The sequence below is a fragment of the Chiloscyllium punctatum genome, chromosome 11 (assembly GCF_047496795.1).
Source record: "Chiloscyllium punctatum isolate Juve2018m chromosome 11, sChiPun1.3, whole genome shotgun sequence".
In the NCBI taxonomy this organism is placed as follows: Eukaryota; Metazoa; Chordata; class Chondrichthyes; order Orectolobiformes; family Hemiscylliidae; genus Chiloscyllium; species Chiloscyllium punctatum.
This window is the reverse complement of record NC_092749.1, coordinates 61,326,315-61,352,364: the sequence shown is the minus strand read 5'-3', so window position 1 is coordinate 61,352,364 and position 26,050 is coordinate 61,326,315. Positions and strand designations below refer to the sequence as shown.

Sequence of the window (26,050 nt, the reverse complement as noted above, 5' to 3'; positions counted from 1 at the left end):
TCCGCAACTTCCCCTTTGCCTATACTGCTTGTTAGTACCTCAAAGAATTCCAATAAATTTGTCAGACGTGGTTTCCTCTGAGTCCATGCTGACTTTGCTTGATCATACCTAATATTTCTACAATGTCTGCTATTATGTCCTTTCTAACTGACTCTATCATTTTCCCAATAACAGATGTTCAGCTAATTGACCTATAGTCACTTGCTTTTTGTCTCCTGCCCCTTTTGAATAAATGACTAACAATCTTGTAGGACCTTTCCAGAATCTAAGGATTCCTGGAAGATTACTTCCAGTGCTGCTTCTATCTTTGTAGTGAGTGCTTTTAATATCCTAGAATGTAACCTGTTAGGTCCAGGAGACTTATTGACCTTCAGCCCCATTAGCTTCCCTAGTATTTTCAAAGTACTTTGTCACAGTGATAACTATTATATTTATTCCTCTCTTGCACTTCACCGTTTGTGTCAGGCCTTGTTTTGTCATTTGGGTCATGGGGTGCATTCCAAAGCAGTGGAACGGTGTCCAGTGTGACACAAGGAAAAAGATTATCTTCAAATTAGGAGGGATTGTAATGTATTTGGCAGTGTTGTACAAGGCGTGAGATCCTTTGTTATAGAAATGACTCTTTACAACGAAAATATCTAAAACAAGACTGACGCTTTTAACACTGCGTTTACACAATAACATTGACTACTAGATAATGGGTGACTCCCAAAGATTAATGAAAAGGGAGACAATAAATGCAGATTGTTATAATTCAATTAATTTTTGGTGGTAGATGAATTTATTTGTTTGTATGTTATCATAGTTGTACATTATTTTTGAGAGCAATCTTTTAAGTGTAACTTCTGTGTTTTGAATTTAATCTTAGAACATATCCTGCATTGCAAACTTTAACAGAACCTCACCAACTCACAGCGACCCTAAGCTGTGTAATAGGAGTTGCTCGCAGTTTGGTTTCTGGAGGAAAATGGTTCCCTGAAGGCCCAACACACACGCTACCTCTATTAATGAGAGCCCTACCCGGAGTGGACCCAAATGATTTCAGCAAGTGCATGGTATATAAGCATATTCTTACATGTGTGACTCGACATTTATGGAATTAAGTCAAACATTCTCAATTTTTTTTTGTCTCACCATATATCATTCATCCATCACACCTGTTCTTGTGGACATCGGCTCCCAGATAAATAATGCCAGTATTTTAAAATTCTTATCCTTGTTTTCAAATCCTTCCATAGCCTGTCCCTTCTTTATCTCTGTTATCTCCTCCAGCTCTACAACTCCCAATATGACTGCTGCTCTAATTCTGGTCTGAGGAGAATTCCTGATTTAATGTTTTGACTTTTGCTTGACACCTTCAACTGTCAAAACCTCCTTACCTTTAAGGCAATCTGCAAAATTTGCCTTTTTTGAGTAGGCTTTGGGCATCTGTCCTAGTGTCGTCATATGTGATTTCATATGTCATTTGATGTCACTTGTTTTTAATGCCTTTGTGAAATTTTTGATGTTTTATTATGATCAGTGTAGTGCATAAATAGAAGTTGTTAAGAAATTGTTAAAACTAAGCCGTAAACTGTATTTGAGTTTGAAAATCTCTAATCCAGAAGTCAAGTAATAGTATGGAGGCACATGTCCCAGTATAGGTGAGGAAGTTCATTATTTGTTATTTATAGATACTGGTGGTTATTATATTTGTCCAACAATGTTTTCTAAATTGATAGAAAATAATACCCCAGAAAGCCTAGGTACTGCTGATTGTGGACGTTGGAAATATCTTGATGTTTTATTTGTGTTTCTTGAAAAATAATGTGATACAAACATATTGATAAAGGTATAGTTCTGGTTTAAGTTAATTTTTGTAAAATTGTGCATCTTAAAAAATTTGTTCTTACTTTCATGTAGATCACATTCCAGTTTATAGCTACATTTTCTACTCTTGTGCCTTTGGTGGACTGTTCATCAGTTTTGCAAGAGAGAAATGATCTTTCAGAGGTAATTTCATTTAAAAGTCATCAAAAGTGTTTTATTTCCTTAAAAATAAGTTAATTTAAGGAAGGCTGAAGAAATAATTGAAAACATAACACTTAAGCTTTATAATTTTATAGCACAGGATATGACTATCACGTTTGCAATGGTTTTCAGAAGAAATAGCTACCAATACGTATTCATGTGTATTTTGTCTCTTACCATCCAACTGCCCCCTTTTCCTTCTAGGTATTTGGGACTGAAAGGGGGTTAGGCAAGTTGCTGTACTGCATCTTGTCTATGATGCATCCTTCTGCCACCAGTGGTGGAAAGAACGAATGTTTAAAGTGGTCTTCGGATTGCTGATCAAGCAAATTGCACTGAAAACAAAAAGCAGAGTCAGTGTTTGGGTCTAGCTACCCTCCTTCAGAAGCAAATTACCTTGATATGAATTGTGTTGAATCATGTATTGTTGGAACTCCATTCATACAGGAAAGGAGAAAGTATTCCATTCTGCTTCTGACTTGTGCGTTGTATTGTGCTTTTCCCAAAAATGTATGTTATGTGGCATGTGGACCCGTTGACTCAGTTTCTAAAAGTTGCTGTTTTGCACAGATCTTGAACATATTGCGCAGCAGTACGAAAAGTGTTTGAGGTCGTCGATTGTAATAACTAATATTTACAGTATACATTCCGTGCCAACCTGAGGCAAAACATTTCCAATTGTAAATGACAGTGCAGCAGAAATAAACATCTTTCAACGTATATCACTGAGGCACTTTAATATAGTTTCAATACTGTTGATCATATATCTTGTTGGACATGCAGCCTTGAGGGGCTCTACAGTTTTCAGCCTTTTGGTGTGCTATGACAGAAAGCTTTCAACTGTGACCATACTCATTCCACTTCTCTGGCATTTGTTCTATGCCGGGTCAAAATCTTGGAACTAGTAGCATTGTGAGTGTACCTACACCACTTGAAATGAAGCTCATCTGCACCTTCTGAAAGGCAATTAGAGATGAGTAATAAATGCTGGTCTAGCCAGTGAAGCCCACACAACCTGAATGAATAAAAAATAGGTCACACCACAGCTTTGTGAAGGACATTTAGGGACAGATAATAAACACTGGCCTAGCCATTGATACTCACAGCATGTGATAAGACTTTTTAAAAAGCTTTATTGCATTCCTCAGCATGTAGTCTTGGACCTTGTGTAGTGACAGCGATGAGTGGAATGCACTGATGATCAAGCCCCACAACCATACTGGTTACACCATTTGTATTAATGTACTGATTCAGTCACTCAAATGCCAAATTGTTTCTTTTTTTGTTCTTCTACCCAGAATAAGAGAGACTGTCACCAGGCTTCCTTAATTAACTAAAAATGATCCATTTATTATAAAAAAAACTTACTCTTCAAACAAGTGCCACTCATTAACACCTAATCAATTATTCAATTTTAAAACTACATCCTTTCAATCCCAAACGAAGACAAACTCCAGTATCAAAAGGCAACTGTTTCTGCAACGTGATACTTAAGGGCCATTAATGCAGTCTGCCATTGCCTTCAGAATTTTGCTTGCCTTTTCTCCAAAATCACTTAAATCTTTCTAAATGGCAAATGGCTCAGAGCACCAGTTAAATTTGTATTCCCAGTACTTGTGGCATTGCAGTCTAAAATGCATAGTCAAGGAGAACTCTAGCAGACCAACCAGTTTTGAACTGATGAAAAGTGGTCTTTCACCACGTTGATGGTTATCCAACTGCTTTTATGTCAGATTATTATTGCATAGGTGTTATGGGTGGAAGGGGTAAAATAAAAGTGGGGAAGCGGTTAAATGACCCAGTCTGCAGGGTTGGTGAGAATCCTTTTGTTGCCAGGACCTGATGTTCTTCAATCTCACGTCACTAGATTCTTTTCATCTCTTTGCAGGAGGCACAAGTGATAGCTATGTTAACTGCAAAGTCTGTTAGTTAATGGTTAAAGGACACAGGTTACATCGACTGGTGGGAGAAATTAAACTGGCATGCTTCAAGCTTTGAATATTTTATTGGAGAAAAAGATGCACTTATCTGCCTTTGCAGCTTTCTGAAGGCTGCTAGTATCTTGCATACCCACAAGTTGTTGACCAACCCAGGAACCAGTCAGATAGTTGTTGTGAGGCTGATGGCCTTTCTCATCTACAACTGATCTGCAAGACATTGCCCAACAAATATTTCTTTTAACACATCCTGTGATGACGACATGTCTGAAATAGCCTTCCCACGGCTTGAGTAATTCAAGAATTGTGGCATCAAGCAAAATGGAAATCATTGGGACGACCTGTCCTTTAGTGGTTCATATGTAAATTTTTTTTTAAATTTCGTGTGGACTGAGATCAGATATATTTGAAAACCAAGGATTCTGGAGAACATGTGACTGAAGCTCATTGTAAGTGGCATATGGCCTGCTGCTATGATGCTGGAAGTCTGTTGTCACCAACCCCCCTTCCCATCTCTCAAACTTGTTGGGTCATGCATCTAGAAATAGTATTCCAGATAGATGCCTATCTTGCAGATGTATTGAATCAATTTTGCTAAGGACATAAATTGCTCTGGAACATATGTTCTGATCTACAGCTTCAGTATTGTCACCAGAGACCACAGCCCTTGTTGTTTCCAAATGCTTTCGGCTACCATATGTTCTTGAGTAATAGTCAAATATTTTTGACTACTTTTTTGGTTAAATTTATGGGTTAACTATTATTACTTTTGAAAGGCTGAAAATCATGCCTGTCAAAATTCATACTGTATTGTAGCAGAAGCTCAATTGATCTCTAAACAAATAAAGCAAAAAAATGAATTATGGTAATTCGGAAAACCTGGAGTGGAGCACAACAGCCAGTGAACTGGAAAATCAGGAGTGGAGCGGAACATCTTTCAGACTGGAAAGCTGGAGTGGGATGTGACGGCCAGCACACTGACTCATAAACGTTGATCTGTTATCTGTGAAGAACTAGAGTCAACTTTTACATGGGAATATGTGGAAGATTCTAGGTTATTTGACCAAACATAGGGGTTGACTTTTACATGAGATTGATTGTTACTAAAATATACAGAACAAACTCAATTATCCGAACATCACTTATCTGAATTTCAGATTATCTGAACAAGATCTCAAGGTCCAGTAAAAACTCTACCCATTATCCAAACTGTTATCCGAACAAAATACTCCCCGTCCGTCTCGTTTGGTTAATTGAGATTGTTCTGTTTATGGTATTTCTCATTTTCATGTGGAGTGAATGGAAGGGTCTGGAGATTGGCATCTGTCGTCTTGGGGATTTCATGAGGATGCCGAGATGGATCACTTGCTAAGCACTACTGACTTCTTTGCAAATGCACCATTTAGCCTTGTCTTTTGGGCTAACATGGGGCTTTACCATCCTAAAGGATGGGGATGTTTGTGGAACCCCCCTCATTCAGTTACTAATAGATCACTGCAGGTCATAACTGGATACAGCAGAACTGATTGTGGGACCATTTTCCTTGCTATTGCTTCACCAGGTGGCTATCTTGTTTTTAGGTTGTCAAACCTGGAACTGAAGTTATGACTTACAAGGCAACAATTAATTCCAACACTTTTGCTTTGGGGACTTAGACAATTTAGAGCAGATACATCAAAGTTTTTTTAATTTAAGTTACTTCACACAATTTTCAAAATCTCATGTCAAGAAAGGAGGTCAAAAGCAGCACCTTGTCCCAAGTCAATATTCTCAACATTGAGGCACTAATCACAAAGCCACCTCTGCTTGGCAGGTCATTTTGTTTGTGTGTCTGACAGTAGTTTAGGTGCGATACCTCTTACAGACAAGCACTCTTCTACCTTTTGCGCAAGGGCTGAATTTTGCATTTCCCTGGGTGTGAGTTACAGTTGGTTGATGGTGTAAAATTGGGCATAATGCAAATACCCTCAGCCCCTGTTCCATTTTTGCATGTGAATGGTTTTGGGTAGCCAGCTTTGCATGGGCCACTTGTTTCCATTTGTCTAGCCTAGACCTGAAAATTCTCTGACGCACCTCCAACTTGCCTTGGTGTTTGACTTCTGCAGTCATCTCCACTGGGGACTGAATACAGTCACAACAGTATTGCTGGGAGCAGTGAGCAGCTGACCATATGACTGGGAATGGTGGGTTTTGTATAAGTCATTTAACTGACCACTGATCAAGTTGAAGCAAGATGTGGTTCTCCTCATTAGTTGTGGGCTTGAGTAGAAGTATGGGATGTCAATGCAGTGTAAAATTCCCTGCCAAAGAATTACATTTTGACTGGGACAACTGTTTTCCCTGACCCAATAAAACTGTCCCCTAGCAAAAAAATCAACCCTTTCAAGAAGGAAAATGGGTATAAAGTGAGAGTGAGGGGACACAAAAATCTTAATATGAAAAAAAATCTTAGTTCATTCGTGGGATGTGGGTTTCACTAGCTAGGCCAGCACTGTTGCCCATCCCTAACCTTGAATGTAATTGATATACCTTCTTGATCAGCCATTGTCCTTGGTGGTTGATCAAAGCCACAATGTTGTTAGGAGGGAGTTCCAGGATTTTGACTTAGTGACAGTGAAGAACCACCAGTATACTTTCAACTCTGGATAGAATATGGCTTGGAGTAGAACATACAGGTTGCGTTGTTCTCATCCATCTGACCTTGTCTTTCCAAGCAGAAGTCACAGGTTTGGAAGGAGCAGGAGTGAGTGGAACAGCCAGTGATGTACATTGCTGCCAACATACAACAGAGGTGCAGAGTGCAAATGTTGAAGGTGTTTGGCGGGGTGCCACTCAAGTGGGCTACTTTGTTCTGTTGTGATTCTGCTTGAACTGTGTTTATAAAATCTTTCTAATTTATGTTTTTACCTGAAATGGCATACATTTTCTTCTGTTTTAGGTAGAGAGGGAGCTTTGCTCAGCCACAGCTGAATTTGAAGATTTTGTTCTTCAGTTTATGGACAGGTACATCTAAGATTTATGAATCATTATAGTAACAGTTCACAAATTGTTTGTTAAATAAATTTTAAATTAGATTGGTAGCAAATTTATAAACTCCTTCCTAAAAGTCTGACAAATATCTTTTTCAGATTTAACAACTATAAATGTCAACATATGCAAGCAAATAGAATTAAAATTAAGTTTACTGTCATGTTTACTCAAGAATAGGGATGCAGGAGTACAGTGAAAAATGTATAAAGTCACCATTTCTGGTGCCATCTTAGGTACAATGTAGAAAAATAAAAAAGTTACAAGTCAACATTACAGTTGTTTTCAGTATAAAGTAGGGAAAAAAAAAGAATTAGAGCCCTCCTTTCGCCATGGACCACAATTTACGCAGTTCCAGTTTATCATAACATGGAAATTAAGCTAAATTATTTTTTATATTCCTTTGGAATAAACAAATTGCATTGATGTGCCAACTGGTTTTTTTTATCAAAGTGGTCCCTCCCCTGAAGGAGACATTATCAACTCAGATGCACACATAATTAGTCACAGCAATTGAAACAGGAAGAGGATGCATCTGAATTTGCATATTCACAAAAATGAGCTTTTCAAATGTGAATCAATTGCCAATTAGATTAGATGATGGTAGCATTTTCTACGTTATGCATTAATTTTTCAGATATTGTGTAAAGTCAAATGACCATTCTTGCTGACTATTTTATCAATTTTCTGAACAAATCTAAATTGCACAGTGCTTTTTTTTTAACTTTAGTATCTTTGCCAAGTTCAGCATTTATTATCCTTTATTGGCCTTGAGGAGGTGGTGGTGAATTACCATCTTAAACCATTGCTGTTTTTCATGTTTGTATAAGCAAAATCAGAGATGAAATCATTTTAATGAATTGATAGACTTCTATTAGTCTTGGGCAATTGGGTAGGTTGGATAATGAGTGATCCGTCTGCTATCTCAATTATAATTACAAACAGATAAACACAGTGGCTCAGCAGTTGCAAAAAGCCTACAATCTGTGGCAATGAAAAGAAATATCCTCTGAAGTAACCATGAACACAAACATAATCATGTTAAATGTAGCTGTATGTGTAATACTGAATGATAAGGAAATTGATGTTAAGTTCATGATTTCAGAATGAACTGTGTAAGTAACTGTTAGTAAACTAATAAAATAAACAAGAAACTCCGGAATAGATCATGTAACCCCTCAAGTCTATTCCATTATATCATGATCAAACGTACATCTCAGTGACTTACCGTATTTCGCTTGATACCATATTTCACAAAAATACTATTGATTTTAGCTTTGATGCTTAGTCACTTAGATACTCCATAACCTTTTGGATGAAGAGTATTTCAGATTTTTGCTGTCCTGCATATTCAGAAGGATGCATTTTGTCCCAAATGGCCAAGTCCTAATTTTAAGGTATTGTCTCCTTGTTCCGAATTACCTTCCCCCAGGAAATATTATGATTCTACCCTAAGTAGTTGTTGTCATTCTAAACCTGCTTGATTTGGGAAACTCCATACCTTTTAACTCAAATAAATATTAGTTTATGCAACTGACATTCATTGTGTTTAATTCTCTACTGGTTGCTCGATGTAATTTTCTTCGAATCAGTTCTGAATGTGCAAACTCAGCAATATATGGAAATCTTTGGGTTGTTAAGGAAGCAACACTGATTTTCCTAGGCAGATGGCAGAGAATGTAAAACTGGCCAGAAATGTTTGACACATGAGAGGACATTTGTTTTCATTGCCACAGGTTGTAGACTTTTAGCACTGTTTATTTGCAACTGCTGAGCCATAAAGTTTATGAACTTGTCATTTATTTAAATTAGCAATAGCAGTGGTGCAGGTGTCTGATGTCACTCAGTTCTTCTTCAACACTGAACTCTTCTAATGAGTGCTAATTGTTTTTGATTAATTTCTTTCTTATTTAGCAGCTTTTCATGTACTGTTGGAAGCATATTCACTGAGTTTGTAGGCCATCATCAGTAAAGTGATAGCAGGTGACGTCGACAGTTCTTAGTGACCAAAGTTTGGATTCCTGCAGGGCCACTTGGCTCCTGACCTCATGACAGCCTTGGTTCAAGCATGGACAAAAGAGCTGAATTCTGGAGGGGAGCTAAGAGTGATAGCATTTGGCACCAAAGCTGCATTTGACTGAGTGTGGCATCAAGGAGTCCTAGCAAAACAAGAATCACTGGATGTCAGGGGCAAACTCTCCACTGGCTGGAGTCATACCTAGAACTTAGGAAGGTGGTTGGAGGTCAGTCATTTCCGTTCCAGGACATCTCTATAGGAGTAGTGTGTTTGGTCCAATCATGTTCGGCTGCTTCATCAACGACCTTTCTCCTTCATAAGGTCAGATGTGGAAATAGTCATTGATAATTACACAATGCTCACCACTATTCATGATGACCCAGATATTGAAGCAGTCAGTGTTCAAATGCATCAAGGTTTGGACAATATCCAGACTTGGGTTGACCAATGACAAGTAACATTTGTGCCACACAAATGATAGGAAATGACCATCTCCAATAAGAGACAATCTAACCAGCACTCCTTGACATTCAATGGTATATTCATCACTGAATTCTTCCGCCCCCCCCCAATCAACTATTGGTCAGAAACTCAACTGGATTCACCACATAAACATAATGGCTACAGAAGCAGATTAGAGGCTAGGAATACTTAGTGAGTAACTCACCACCTGAGTTCCCAAAGCTTGTCCACCATTTTTAAGGCATCAGTGAGAAATTTAATGGAATCCTCCCCTCTTGCCAGGATGATTGGAGCTGCCAATACACTCAAGAAATTTGACACCATCTAGGGCCAAACGGGTCACTTAATTGGCATCACATGCATAAGCATCCACTCCCTTGCTCCGTATTGGCAGCGTGTCTAGAAGAAATTCAAAGATCCTTGGAAAACAATTTCCGAACCCACAATCATCTCAAAGGACATGGGCTGCACATACATGGGAACACCACCTGCAAGTTCCTTCCAAGTCACTCACCATCCTGATTTGAAAGTATATTGCTGTTTCTTCACTGTTGTTGGATCAAACTACTGGAATTCCCTCTGTCATGGCATGGTGGGTCTACTTAGAACACATGGATTGAAGCAGTTCAACAAGGCAGTTCACTACCACCTTCACAAGGCAACTAGGGATGGACAATAAATACTGGCTAGCCAGAAACTCTTTTACTCACAAATTAATAAAAACAAAGTCCAAGTGGGTTGTCACTTAAAGTCAAAACAGTTTCTTGGATAGGAATATGTTACTATACAGATAATCAGGCTTATCCTGATTTATTCAAATATTTTAAGCAGATGGAGCAAAGGCCAATGGATATGTAATAAAAACAGCATACTACTTTAAAATCTGACAGCAACTGTCAAGCAAGGAGCGAGAAGTTAACATTTCATGTTTGGTGATCCTTTATGAACTTATCCCTAAAGTCAACATACTTTAGTATTCAGTGACCCTCTGCATGAGAATCACTGCCTCACAAAATAGGGTGGCACGATGGCTCACTGGGTAGCGTGTGCAACTGCCTGTGTGTGGCGTTTACACAATTTCCCTGTATCTGTGTGGGTTTCTAATGGGTTCGTACCACTGTCCAAACATGCAGTTTAGGTGGATTGGCCATGCTAAATTATCTGTGTCCATTGATGTGCAGGATAGGTGGTGAGCCATGGTAATGTGAGGTTATGGGAATAGGGTAGCATGCTGGGTATGGATGGGATGCTCTTAGGAGGACCAAATGGCCTTTTTCTGCACTGTAGGAATTCTGAGATTCATTGTATGAAGTCACTTTCCATGTTTCTAAATAATTAAGGATAAGTATCATCTGTCTGTTGCAGTTTTTGTTTTTACTGTATCATGTTTCCGTAGTTTCCAACTCTCAGTCATACAATTTTGATTTGATTAAACTCCATTTGAGCTGTTTTTCTACTGGAGTGATTAACCAAAAGATTCATTTTCTTCAGTGTATAGAGAATTGAATGGCTGAATACTTTAGTGTACTTACATCTGTTTTGTTTGGGTTTAGATGTTTTGCTTTGATTGAAATTAGTACACTGGAACAAACAAGAGAAGAGACAGAAACTGAGAAGATGACTCATTTGGAAAGCTTGGTGGAATTGGGACTCTCTTCAACTTTTAGTACAGTTCTCACACAGTGCTCCAAAGAGATTTTTCTGGTATATTGATTCCAATCCTACCTAGTTAGTTATCTGTAAATCTATTAGAAGGAAGTGTTGTATTGTGGTTTCTAAAAGTTTTGCTTTCACCCAGAGCTTTGTTTCTCTTGCTGTCCTTAATGCAGAAGATTATCTCTGAAGCAACAACTAGATATCTAGTTTCAATGCTATTTAGCAACAAAACTTATTAGTTAAAATGTAAATTTAGTTTTGTTACAGAAATAAACTTAGTTCTATGTGGTTGGAAAATCTGTATTTTATGTGATGCTTGCACCCTCAAGGCCTTCATTAAATTACTCTCTAATTTCAAAAATTCTAATTACGATCTGAATGTGTTTTGCAATTGGCAAAAAAAGCAAAGGCACTGGATTGAGTATTTGAAGTTGGGAGCATGGTTTGTGCACTAGTTCTTGTCAACAATTGCCAAATAAGTTAGTGCCTCATTGAAATGAAAGGTCATGCTCAACAGAAAGGATTGAGGTGACGTTGGTTTCATTAATCACCTGCCTGTTTTTGCCCAAGTGACACCAACATAGAGATGTTTTTAATGTCCCAAATGCTCTCCAGTTTATTACAGTATTTATGACCATTAGTTTTGATTAACTATAAATGTAAAGTTAGAATATGCCAGTGTGAGATAATCTGAGCATTTTATGCACAAATCAGCAAGAACACTCAGTGAAACTATGCTAGTTTTCTTAAAACCATGCTGGTTCTTTATCATACTTTCTGGAAGAGTAGAAGGTAACAAAGGAAAAGAGAACTTGTTTTAGCAAAACAGCATATCTAATGTTGTAATTGGTTTATCCTATTTAATTGTAGGTTGCTTTGGATAAGGTGTTTAACTTTGCTACAACCAATATTTTTGAAACCCGTGTTGCTGGCAGAATGGTGGCAGACATGTGTCGGGCAGCTTCTAAGGTTTGTAATTATTAGAATTGTTGTAATAGATAAGGGATTGCAAATTGATTTCACTTAGAAATCATTTAAATTATGGTCACCTTCATACAGTGCAACATGTTTTTTTTTGAAAATGCAGCGCTTTGCATCAGTTTCTGATTGACAAGCCTGCTTTATGACATGGTCATGCATCTACTCCAGGAGGGAAATGGGGTATCAATCATTCAATTGTACAAGCTAATAGTTACTCGATTTCTTGCTATCTGTTGGCATTAACGAAAGCTGTTGTTATAATCCTGATCCAGCTTTGTAAGAGTGCCTCTGTACCATTTGTCTGAAAATATACTGTATGATTTTGACTGCAATAATGACTGCTGCACCTAAGTAAAATTCACTTTATCTAGAAAAACATTGTGCTGTTGAAATGGTGGTGTCGTGGAAGACCTGGATGGCCTTTGTAATTGTTCCATTTAGACAAATGATGCATCATTGTAGCAGCTGTCTGTAATATTTATGAAAGTTTGCAAAATGGTCTGCTTTTACTGGAATAAGATTGAATTGCCTATATGAGAGTCTGGAGAAATACTGAATGTTTGTATTAACTGCACTTAAAAACTGCAATAAAAAACACCTGCTTTGACATCTCTGAAATGCAGTTAATTTTCTTATTTACTTTCTAGTGTCGTCCCGCAGCCGCTCTAAAGCGATTTGTACCACATTGCTGCAATGTAATAGCCCAACTAACCATCAGTAAGTATTAACGTTTTACTACAAGTCGATGACACTAATTATGTGGTAAGTATGAACTTGAACGTGTACCATGGATTGCTGAGAAGTTGTTCAGAACGAATTTATATTTGGAAAGAGGATGCTGGATAAAGATTACGCTGAGTTTTCAGTGCAAGTTGTACGAGGCATCATTATTCTAATATTAACTATTCCAAACCTGGTAGGACCAAACCATTCCACTCCTTGTTTTTCAATGTTCTCAAAACTTCAGTTCATATTGTGATGACAGTACTAAGTCCTTAAATTGAATTATTAAAGTTGTTCAATATCAGACTGGGTGTCATTTCTAGTCTTAACATTATAGTTTAAAATTATTTTTGCTGTCTTGCCATCCCTTTTACTTATTTGTTTTTATTTTTATAGTTACTTGTGTTTTGTTCACATTGATTTAAAACTTTAGTATGCTCCACTGTATAAGTAAATGCCGAACCCTCTAAGTTTAAAGAGCTGAACTTTCTAAGTATTGCAATGATAATGGATGTTGTGGAAGGACACCAATCCATTTGACTTAATTTTGGCTACACAAAGCTCAGTTTCCTATATACATCAGAATTTCTAATTATTTTCAGCAATTTCTTATTGCTCTAAGAATGGACTTCCTTTGTCCAAAACCGGACCTTTTTTAAATGAAAAAGTACCTCTCTCTGAGTAAGTTAAAGATTAGTCTGATCAATGTATTGTCCAGGGAACCAAATAAATCTTTAAAGCAACAAAATCAGAAATTGCTGGGAAAATTCAGCAGGTCTAGCAGCATCTTTAGAGAGAAAACATAGTTAACATTTCTGTTCCAGTGGCTCTCCTTAAAGCTTTCTGAAGAAGCATCACTGCACCCAAAATATTAACTCTGCTTTTTCATCACAGATGCTGCCAGACCTGCTGAGTTTTCCCAGCATTTTCTGTTTTCTAGCATCCACATGATTTAAAGACTTTTTTCTTAAAAAATAGTTGACAGGTGCTTAAATACCAGGTGAGGTGTCCTCTATTAAGCATGTGATATCAGAATAAATCGTCAGCTGTGTCTCTCTTTCTAAAATAAGTATGCCACAATGTTAGGTCATGTCCATTAGATTGTGCACTCGAATTTTGTTTCTTCCAACTGTCTGATCTGTAAGGTTTGTGCTACCATATACCCTGGGCAGCAGCACATGATTAGAAACTGGAGTGGCTAATATATTATGGCAACAAATTTCAGAATGGAAGGATGTGATACCAAATATGTTTACATACGTGTAAATATGATTGTACCTGGTCTGTTGATATCTGGTATCTGAATCGATCCAAGTTTTTCAACATTGTTTCATAAATGGAAGGCTGTGCCCAAACGACATCAAATTTCTGAGAAAAATGTACAGAAAGGACATGTGAAAAAGTGGTGTGGGTTTGGTTCTTTAGCTTTTAGATGCTTTTCCAAGCAATCAAGAGAGAGATTTAGGTTAGATTAGATTACTTAGTGTGGAAACAGGCCGTTCGGCCCAACAAGTCCATACCGATCCTCCGAAGGGCAACCCACCCAGACCCATTCCCCTACACTTACCCCTTCACCTAACACTGCGGGCAATTTTAGCATGGTCAATGCATCTAACCTGCACATTTTTGGACCGTGGGAGGAAACCGAAGCACCCGGAGGAAACTCATCCAGACACTGGGAGAATGTGCAAACTCCACACAGACAGTTGCTTGAGGCAGGAATTGAACCCGGGTCTCTGGCGCTGTGAGGCAGCAGTGCTAACCACTGTGCCTCCGTGCTGTCTCTAGCAAAGATCTAGTTTGGACTGTGGAATTAGGGAAAATATGACACAAAATTGGTTTGAGGCTAGAAAACAAAAGATAAGGGTGCATGGCTGTTTTCTAGAGTGTAAAGATATGTGTACTCGTTTGGTAGTGTCTGGTGAGACTGTTGCTTTTCACCTGAAGTCTGCACGTGGGAGTAAAAAGATAACTGAAAAATTATCTGGCATAAGTTGAGGTCTCATAACAGCTTACAATATGCTAGAAGGCTAAGAGGGCATTGACAGGCTAACAGGACTGCTAGAAGTAGTCAGATGCAAATCGCTATTGAGATATGTGGTGTGAAGACATACATGCATTCTTGAAATGAGAAATGACATACATGCATTCTTGAACTGCACCTCCTTGCATTGATGATGGAAGCAGAACAAAATCTTAAGAACTTGGACCACCTGTTGGAGAAATTAAAGGGCTTTTTTTCCTGGAAAGATGGTCAAAATCTTATCACATTGCTTTTCTCATCTGCCTTGGGAGTTTGATTGAATGTAAATCTGTTGTTTGGGATGGGGCTTTATAAGATATGAAACATGTAACACATTTTTGTTCTTTGTAGATGATGACGTGTTACAGGAACAGGAGTTAGATAAGGAACTGCTTTGGAATCTCCAACTGTTATCAGAGGTAAATATTAAAAATGAATCATAACCTGGAGAGGTGAAGAAACTTACCTCCGAGAAGATAATGGTAATTGTCCCGTGTTACATCCATGACAGTATTAAAAAAATTTTTTTTTTTTTGCTTCTCTCTTTTGGTTTGTTTTGTTTTAGAGCCCCCCATCTGACACTTTGTTTGGACTTTTTTGTTAACTCCCTTTTATAATGTTGAGTTCTGAAAATGTAGGAACTGAACTTGGGCTCCCATTATGTGTTATAATTTAGTATTACCAGATGTTCTATCATGTGATGAGTATATCAAGACTAGCTATCTGGGTAACTTGGAACCAAAATGGAAGAGAACATAGTCAAAAGCATAAATATTAGTTAAATGTTCTTAACTTTAATTTAAAAAAAAAAGTCATTTTGAATTTACATGGCTTCAAGATAGACGGTTACTTTTTTCAGATAACACGTGTCGATGGTGATAAGTTGCTACCTTACAAGGACCAACTTATAAAGATTCTACAAAGAACACTGCACCTGAAATGTAAGCAGGGATATATTCTCGCTGGAAACCTGTTGCATCATCTACTTCGTTCAACTACACTAATCTATCCGACAGAGTACTGCAGTGTGCCAGGTGGTTTTGATAAAGCTTTCACAGAGTACTTGCCAATTAAGGTATACATGCATAATTTAAAAATATGATAAAGATGTATCCATCTAGTTTTATTTTTGATTATGCCACAGCAAAATACAACATTGCATATATGTATTGTATTGTTGATCAATTTGAATGTCTTTACTAAGTCATTGAATTTAAACAATGTACATTTTATCACTCCATCTCTCCCTTTCACCAAAACATGTTTGTAGGATTGGGGAAGACCTGGAGACCTGTGGAAGTTAGGAATTCAGTGGCATGTGGCTTCTCCCGAGGAGATCAACTTTGCATACTATCTGTTGGACAACTTTCTTCAGCCAGAGCTGCGCAAGCTGCAGCAATATGCCGGTGGAGATATAGAAATGTCAAGGTTTGTTGTCAGATCCGTGACAATGACAATCTTTTGAGAGCAGCTTGGGAATGGAAGGGTTAGGTGGGAGGGAAAGAGATGGATGGCTGCAGTAAAATAATACTTTAAAAATGGACATTTCACATTCTTTTGCTAAAGTTATTCCAAACTGGGCAAAGTAATATAGGATTTTGTAGTTAGCATGGAAGTTACTTGGACTAGAGTCAAAGTCATAGAGATGTATAACACAAACAGACCCTTCAGTCCAACTCATCCATACTGACCAGATATCCTAAATTAATCTAGTCCCATTTGCCTGCACTTGGCCCATATTCCTCCAAATCCTTCCTATTCATCCACCCATCCAGAAGGCTTTTTTTCAATGTTGTAATTGTACCAGCCTCCTCCACTTCCTTTGGCAGCTCAATCCAGTCATGCACCACCCTGTGCATTAAAAGGTATCCCTTAGGTCCCTTTTAAATCTTTCCCCTCGTTCCCTAAAGATGAGACCAGGTGTCACTCGAGTTCTGGGCTCCCCCACCCCAAGGGAAAGACCTGGCCTCAGCTTCCACCCCCACCAACCTCCGCATAAATAGCATTATCCACCGACATTTCAGCCACCTCCAAACAGATCCCACCACCAGGGATATATTTCCCTCCCCACCCCTGTCCACTATCTGCAAAAACTGTTCCCTCTGCGACTACCTGGTCAGGTCCACCCCTGCCTACTCAAAACAACCCACCTTCCCCTGCCACCACAGGAATTGCAAAACCTGCACCCATACCTCCCCGCTCACCTTTGTCCAAGGGACAAAGGAGCCTTCCATATCCACCAAAGTTTCACCTGCACTTCCACACGTCATTTATTGTATCCGTTGCTCCCAATGCGGTCTCCTCTATATTGGGGAGACTGTGTGACTTCTGGCAGAGCGCTTCAGAGAACATCTCTAGGACACCTGTACCAATCAATCCCACTGCCCCATGGCCAAATACTACAACTCCCCCTTCCACTCTGCTGAGGACATGCAGGTCCAGGATAGCCTCCACTGTCACTCCCTTACCACCTGATGCCTGGAGGAAGAATGTCTCACCTTCCGTCTCAGGACCCTTCAATCCCATAGCATCAATGTAGACTTCCAGTTTCCTCATTTCCCCTCCACCCACCTTACCCCAGTTCCAACCTTCCAGCTGAGCACAGTCCTCATGACCTGTCCCACCTGTCAACCTTCCTTCCCACCTATCTGCTCCACCCACCTGACTGACCTATCACCTTCACCCCCACCTCCATCTACCTATTGCACCTTCTCCCCAGTCCAACCCCCCCCCCCCCCCCCCCCCATTTATCTCATCACCCCTGAGGCTCCCAGGCTTTTACCCAAAACGTTGATTTTCCTGCTCAGATGCTTCCTGACCTGCTGTGCTTTTCCAGAACTACTCTAATTTTGACCTTGTCTATTTACCCTACATATGCCCTCATAGAGTCATAGAGATATACAGGATGGGAACAGACCCCTTCGGTCCAACCCATCCATGCCGACCAGATATCCTAACCCAATCTAGTCCCACCTGTCAGCACCCGGACCATATCCCTCTGAACCCTCCTTATTATTATAACCATCCAAATGTCTCTTAAATGTTGCAATTGTACCAGCCTCCACAACTTCCTCTAGCAGCTCATTCCATACACGTACCACCTTCTGCGTTGCCTCTTAGGTCTCTTTTATATTTCTCCCCTCTCACCCTAAACCTATGCCCTCTAGTTCTGGACTCCCCAACCCAAGGAAAAGACTTTGCCTATTTACCTTATCTGTGCCCCTCACAATTTTGTAAACCTCTATAAGGTCACCCCTCAGCCTCCGACGCTCCAGAGAAAACAGCCTCAACCTGTTCAGCCACTCCCTATAGCTCAGATCCTCCAACCCTGGCAACATCCTTGTAAATCATTTCTGAACCCTTTCAAGTTTCACAACATCTTTCCAGTAGGAAGGAGACCAGAATTGCATGCAATATTCTAACAGTGGCCTAACCAATTTCCTGTACAGCCACAACATGACCCCTCAACTCCTGTACTCAATAGTCTGACCAATAAAGGAAAGCATACCAAATGCCGCCTTCACTATCCTATCTACCTGCGACTCCACCTTCAAGGAGCTATGAACCTGCACTCCCAAGGAATCTTTGTTCATGGGCACTCCCTCGGACCTTACCATTAAGCATATAAGTCCTGCAAAGATTTGCTTTCCCAAAATGCAGCACCTCTCATTTACCTGAATTAAACTCCATCTGCCACTTCTCAGCTTCTAGTTATGAGTCATAGGACATGGGGACAGGCCCTTTGGTCTAGCTACAGAACAACCTCGGTTATCCAAACATTGATTATCCGAATTAAGATTATCCGAACAAGATCTCAAGGTCCCAATGCTTGGGTAAACTGTGTTATCCGAATGTCGATTATCAAAACAAAATACTCCTCGCCTGTGTCATTTGGATAATTGAGGTTACCCTGTAGTCCGTGTTGACCAGATGTCCCAAACTAAACTAGTAACTCTTGCCTGTGTTTGGCCCATATCCCTCCAAATCTTTCCTGTTCAAGTACTTATCCAAACGTCTTTTAAATGTTGTAACTGTACTTGTATCCATCATTTCCTCTGGCAGTTATTCCATACATTAGCCACACTGTGTAAGAATGTCACCTCTCATCCTTTTCAATAAGGTGCCCCATGACAGGAAGATAGAGGAATAAACTAATTCATTTAGAGTGGCAGTGCATACTGGTTAGTCAGAGCCAAAAGGTACTGTTGATTTAGCAGGCTCCATAGACATCAGGGCGAATGAAAAAATGGCATAGAAGCAAACTGCTTAAACATGACGATATAGAAAATCCATGTGTTTGGTCTGAAAGTACATAATGGTCAATAAGAAGAAAGATCTTCTCTCATGTTAAAAAAAAGCCACCTAGTTTTGAACTCCCCCACCTTAAGGAAAACACCTTTGCTAATTACCTTTGCTGTGCTCCTCTCAATCATCTGAGAATTAGAGGAATTCCTTGCTAAGTCCAGACATATAAATATTCCCTGCACTTGTAGCTGCTTTGTTTGTTCTGCATTGTATTCAGACTTCCATACAAATAGACTTGCAACTTGCAGACTGACTTTAGCTTTCTTCAAGGCCAGTGGCAAACACCATTGCTTTGATGGTAGACACAAAATCTAGCCAATGAAATGCAGAAAAAAATAATCACACTATTGTCTCTGTAGAATTAACCGATACCTTTAAAACTTACGTGTAATTGAATTTTATATCTTCAACACTTGACTTTCTAAGATCACTCATATGATGTTTTTGTTGTTTGTAGTACTTTTACATTATTTTCTGAGGATAACAATGTCTATACTGGACAAGTTTGATCCCAAACTGAAACCTGGCTTGATTGACTATAAATTTAATTCCTGCGATTTGTTTGCCATGGTGGTCAGTTACTAAATATATTGATAAGAGACTGCCACTGTGCCTTTAACAGATAATATCAAAGTTCATTGCACACAAAATGGAAGCAACGCAAGACCGTTCTACACTCTGCAAGACTCTTTTGAAACAATCTTACTGCAAATATCAGAAATAAAAGATTCATCTTCAACACCAGCCTCACACATACTCCAACCTCACCCTGCTTCTACTTTAAAGTCCTTTATCAGTTGGTGCAACCCTGGTTTCTGAAGCTTTCTTCTTAATGACTTTTATATACTTTCAGACCAAACACATGGATTTTCCATATCATCATCTTCAAGCAGTTTTCTCCTATGCCACTTTTTCTTTAGCCCTGGTAAATGAACAACACCTTTTTGGCTCTGACTAACCTGTACACACTGTCATTCCAAATGAATTTGTTTTTTCGTCTGTCTTCCTGTTACGGGGCACCTTATTGTTAGGTTATAGCACCTTTTGTTCGCTCTTCTGCTCTTGTTCCTAATGCACCGAGCTGTTCATCTCAAACTTTTTTTTTGTAAGGCTGTAACATCGCATTAAAAAAATGTATTTATCAACAAACTTCAGACACCCCACTATTAGAACAAATCTGAAGTGAAACTATACTGTCTGCATTAAGAATGGAAAGACAGTTTTAGAAATAGAAAACCAGCTTAGTCAAACATAATTTCTCCACTTTAGAACTGATAACGTGTTATGAACCTACATCACAGATTCAGAAAATTCTTTGCAAAACAATAGCTGGATTACAACTGCATTCAGTTATTGTAATTTACTCTTTTACTGGAAAAAGAAATTAAAACCATTTATTTATTGATATTTTGATTGTTGCCTTGTTTAAGAAAGGTTCTGAAAAGGATTAGTTTGGCCCAAGCTGCTGCAATCTCTCTCATTAGTTTTTAATCAACAGTTATCCTCATGAAAAACTCTGCATGTAAACTGAGTTTAAAAATGCTCTTAAGAACAGGTAGAATACCATATTCAAAAGAATACCATATTTTATGCTTAAACAGATGTGTGCCAAATCATGCTTCAAGCTCGTATAATTTTAAAGGCAAATAATTTAGAAATTCTGGAAAAAAATATTTGTTGTCTTTTATTTCTAACAGAGATGATGTACATCAAAGTTTGTGTATCGTGCAGAACTGCCTGATGGGCTCAGGGAGCCTGTTGCCTTTCTTGGGAGGAGACCCCATTCGTGGCTTGTAAGCAAAATTAGTGCATGACATAAATAATTTCATTTAAAAGTATTTATTCTGAAAATCCTATCAGCATAGGTGAAATATTGGAGGTATCAGTACAGGTAATTTAAAGGTACCCCTGAACAGGTCCTGTTTGAACACTTCTAATGGGAGAGTCACGCTGAAGAGACATGCCATTGATGTTTGTTAGGCTATTCAAGAATGAGGTCAGATTACAATTCTTCACTCAATGTAATGTAAGTCTGGAGTACTCATTCCCGCAGCCCTTTTCTCACACACAAGGCGACCAGCTGATGTTAACTACATTTCAAAACTGGGATTGATAGATCTTGTGCTGTGGTGTTGAGGATTACTGAATTGATGTGGATGGATGGAGTTAATGTACAAATAATTGGTCATCTATTTAGATGGTGGAACATGCTCAAGAGATTGAATATCCTGCTATCCTTCTCGTTTAATTATTATTCATAATTCCTCAAAGCTGTTTCTAAGGTGGTCTAATCTTAAAGTAATTTTGGAGTATAATTCAGAAGAGCCTTTACTTATGGAAATCTGAAACTCTGCATTCAAAGAGTGATGGACTGAGTTGAATTTTTAAAGATAGAGGTCACATCTCTTTTAGGGAAGGATATTGAGTAAAATTGGGTAATTTAAATTGAAGGTGTTGAATGGTATATTCCTGTTTCCAAGGTTGACTGCCATAGCAAGTACATAAAAGGTACTGAGTGTGTGACTATCCTGTGGCTGAGGACTGTTTTGTCCTTTTTTTGAGAGAGGTTGGGGACAAGTGACGAGCAGGCTGAGAAGATAAAACAATTTGAGAGGCCTTTAGGTCTTTTAAAGTTGGAACAATAAAAACACTGAGTGGATGAGGTCAAGCTCTCAATGGTTCAGAATGTTTAGTAATCTTTAAGCAGTTGTTGCTGGCACCTCAGCAGGGTTGAAAGGTAGTGAATCTTTCCCAGCTACTACATTCTTTTTCTGGGGTGCTACTGCTTGTGTCCCTTTTCTTCCTGATAGGATTGTACATGAGACAGTTTGCCACGTGTGTGTTTATGGGATGTTACTATATTGAAACAGTTAATTAGTAATAGTTACTGTATCCAGTTTTACAAGAACTTAATTATTCCAAGATTCTTTCTTCCCCCCCCCCCCCCCCCCCCCCCACCATTTCGCTTGTTGTATTTTAATTATAGTGATTGAATAAATTGTGTTTTGCGTCATGTCAAGTAGTTTGACCAATTGAATTGCATCTGGACCACAACACCTTACATTTACCTTTTGAAATAAGAAAAAGTTAGCATCTAGGCTATCTCTTTAATATAACTTTGAGGTGTCTGGTCTGATCCATAGCAGATGGGTTCATATATAACCCAGATAAAATGACAAAAATTGAACAATATGCCATTCATCTTTCCTGAAAAGACCAGGAAACAACACTAAGCATTCAATAATAATGACGAAAGGTACCCTATCTTTAACTCATCACTGAATATGGTGGCATTTTTGGCAAATTTTAAACAGTCATTTTTAAAAAAAAACAAGAGAATGCTCTTCCCAAAGCTAAATTTTTCACACTGTCTCTAACTATAAGTACCATGTTTTCAATATTTCTCACATGGAGATATGACGAAATGGGTGAAAGTATGATTTGATACTGTGCATTGAAACAGATTTCAACATTAACATAGAGTTATTCCTCACATTCCTTGAGATGCACCCTCCACTTTGTTTTCCCTCTGGATGGAAACTGGCTTCAGTATCTTACTCACTGGGATTGTTGTGTATTTTATTTTAAAATTACATTATTGCCTTTTGTTTTGTTTTAATGATTATTATCTGGTATTTAGCAGAGGTCGTTTGATGATCAAAAATATTTTTGTTAAAGTGCCAACTTTAGTGTTTATTCCTGAAAAATATTGCACTTCAGGCTGGAAAACAGCTGTTTACAGTGAACAATTGATGTGATGGAATGGTATGGAAAATCAGCAAATTACAATGCAGTTTTTAAATAATGTTCATTACACTTTGTGTAGTGAATGAATAATGGTAATGTTTGATTCTATCCTTGGTTTCCCAAATATGATATATGTATTTTCAGTGTATATGAAATGTACTTTTATATTGGATGTTTAATTTGAATGTGACACTGCACCTTACCTATTTTTAAGGGTTGCAATTTTTTTTGCAGGGCTCCAACTTTGATGTCTTTGGAAGAGACCAAACTCTGCACTGGTATTAACTATGGTATGTTGTAGAAATAGATGTACATTAGTTTTTATTTTCCTGACTCCAAATATGAATTATTCCTTAAATTCCATATTTAGAAATGCTTCATTTAAAACTTCTAAGAAAATAATACAGGAGTAAAATTACACCTTTTTAATGTCAGAGTTCCATTGATGATCTTCATTTTGCCCATTGTAAATGTGAATATGTCGAAGTTCAGTTAACAGTGACATCTATTAGAAAATAATTGCTTCATGGAGAGATTAAAAATGGCTTAAGTTCTTTTTATTAGTTCATTTAATGATTTTGCACGATAAGAATTGGCTTTATTTTTAAAAAATGTATTCATACAATATTAATTAGTAAGTAAATTTAGGGTGGTTTGGAATTGTTCCTCTGAGACTTGCACATTGTAGGAAGAAGAGGCATCGGTTCATATATACCCACTGGCAAAAAAGTATTTATAGAAAGATGCACAGACACCAATGTGTTGTGTAGTTTTCCTGTGCTGTAAACCTTTGGTAGCTCAGAGGATGGGATTCTTCCCATTTGCGATTATCTATGTGCAAGGAGTCTGGTGTAATTTGGCTCCAAATTTACACTTGCTGTACTAAACAAAATGAATGTGTTTTGCTCATTTTGATTTGAATTGTATCCCAGCCAAACAAAATCTTTGATTTTTAAAATTCCTGATTGTATAAACTCTGGAATCATCTTTTGACTTGCCCTGTAATTTCTGGTTGTTAGATACTTCAAGAGAAAACTACAGGGAGGTAATTGCTCAAGTAATAAGAAAACTATTACGTAAGTATCATGAAGAAGGAAAACTTTTGTTTCGTTTTAATGATTATTATCTGGTATTTAGCGGAATGCAAGGAAATTGGAAAATAGAAAAAGAATCAAACCCTGAATCCTGTCCTCAGCAGGCTTTACACAATGCGTCCTAATTCTTCCCTGTTGGCAAAGTCCAGATTGAAGTACTGTCTGTTCTTCCCACCCACAAATCATCCCCCAAGGTAATGGTTTAATGGAATCACTTCATCTGAAGTCCTGGGCTCCATCTCATGGCAAAAGTTGGTTGGTCCAGGTTATCTTGATGTCAGCTACTCTATGCACTGAACGACATCTGTCACTAGATGGGGTCAGTTTAAAGCTGTTGACTTATTTTACCAAGAAATGTAAATACTGTATTTTATGCTGTTTCTTTCATTGTTTAATTTTTGTATGTATATCAACTGGATGGTTTAGATTTGCTGACCGTTGAGGATAAGATACATGTGGGAAACACTTCCTAATGTGGAATATATGTTAATGCTATAGATGTAGTGAAACAATTTTGCTGAAGATGTAGTTATTGCAAATACAAGTTAGCGCATGCAAATGTAATTCATGAATGAAACACTGAAAATATAACTTTTTTCTATCGTTTTAGACTACATGTTAGATAACTCTGAAGATGACACTAAGTCTTTATTCGTAATAATTAAGGTGAGAATGGAAGCAGCATTTTAAAATTATACATTTGATGTCATGACAGTTCAGTTGCGAGCATGAATCACTTTGGAATTGAGCCATCCTAGGAGGTGGTATGTTTACACCTGATGACTTAATTGATCTCAAAATTGCTATAATTAGTCTCAATACCTTTAAATTGGGGAAGGGGAGATTAGTTTCCTTGTATTTTGTGTCCAGTCACATTTCCCATAGAAAGTATGCTGCACACCTAAATAGTCTTCTGTTTTTCACCAGTGAGGCTCACTGAATGAAAAATGGCCATGTGATGGTGGATCGCAGCTGTGGTTTTATGAATCACTACTTTCAAAAGAAAGGGGATTGCTGCATCTTGTTACTATTTTTAAAACATAATTATGCTGTTAATTTCAGATCATGGGAGATTTGCTGCAGTTTCGTGGTTCTTATAAGCATGAGTTTGACTCTAGGTGGAAAAGCTTTAACCTTGTGAAAAAATCCATGGAGAACAGGGTAAGAATGACATTGTTGCAAACCCTCTGTTTCTTCCAATATGAGTATTTAGGAACTCTAGAATGAGAGTAAGCCATTGAGCCTACTCTGCCACTTAATACAATTGTAGTGATAATCCCCATAACCTTTTGACATTATTAGTAATCAGAAATATATTAACTCTACTTTAAAATACTCAAAAGTGAACTTCCACAATGCACTCGAGTAGAGAATTATAAAAATTCATAAATCTTCTGAGTAAGAATATTTCTCTTCATCTCTGACCTAGATGGCATCCCCTTATTTTAAATTATGTGCCCTCATTCTTGACTCCACAGGCAGAGGAAAAATTTTGTTTGCATCTGCCCTCTCTGACCCTGTACATATTTTGTTATTTTCAATGAGGTCGCATCTGAATTCTCAATCCTTTGATAGAACAGTCCCACCATCCCAGGAGCAAATGTCATCACTCTGAATTTTATTGGTATCCACCAGTTGCTACCTGCTGCAGCTGCATCACATTGCCTGCTCTTTCTATTTTAATTTGTATTAGTAAATATGAATTTTTTTAACTGGACTAAGCTGAATCTATTAAGGAAGTTTTAACTATGTTCTGAGAAAAACAGCATGATTAGAATAAGTCAACATGGTTTTATTGAAGGAAAATTTGATTGACAAATTTGTGAGAGTCCTTTGAGAACAGAGCTGCTAAGTTAGATAAAGGGAGTCAGCTGATGCAGTATTTGTATCTGTACAAAAGGCATTTGATATGGTGCAGCACAAACAGTTAGTCAGCAAGAAAAGAGTTCATGGAGTTGTAGGTAACATATTATCAGAGAGTAAGTAGAGAGTGGGCTAAACTGGATATTTTAAAGTTGGCAGGCAGTGATTAATGGTGTGTCAGGCCATTGGTTAGGCCTCAGCTACT

General features: G+C 38.1%; 1 protein-coding gene across 2 annotated transcripts in view; it reads left to right on the top strand.

The window, feature by feature from the left end:
- The window catches only part of LOC140483029 (proteasome activator complex subunit 4-like), a 196,808-nt gene that overhangs the window by 71,554 nt on the left and 99,204 nt on the right, over window positions 1-26,050 (top strand). For both annotated transcript variants that reach the window (XM_072580909.1, XM_072580910.1), the window contains 14 exons: window positions 869-1,055; window positions 1,903-1,992; window positions 6,886-6,950; window positions 11,007-11,157; window positions 11,980-12,078; window positions 12,738-12,807; window positions 15,188-15,255; window positions 15,696-15,911; window positions 16,107-16,264; window positions 20,839-20,934; window positions 23,123-23,178; window positions 23,908-23,964; window positions 24,593-24,648; window positions 25,045-25,143. In XM_072580909.1, the coding sequence (XP_072437010.1) occupies window positions 869-1,055; window positions 1,903-1,992; window positions 6,886-6,950; window positions 11,007-11,157; window positions 11,980-12,078; window positions 12,738-12,807; window positions 15,188-15,255; window positions 15,696-15,911; window positions 16,107-16,264; window positions 20,839-20,934; window positions 23,123-23,178; window positions 23,908-23,964; window positions 24,593-24,648; window positions 25,045-25,143 (1,468 nt within the window). The remainder of the gene's footprint in view (window positions 1-868; window positions 1,056-1,902; window positions 1,993-6,885; window positions 6,951-11,006; window positions 11,158-11,979; window positions 12,079-12,737; window positions 12,808-15,187; window positions 15,256-15,695; window positions 15,912-16,106; window positions 16,265-20,838; window positions 20,935-23,122; window positions 23,179-23,907; window positions 23,965-24,592; window positions 24,649-25,044; window positions 25,144-26,050) is intronic.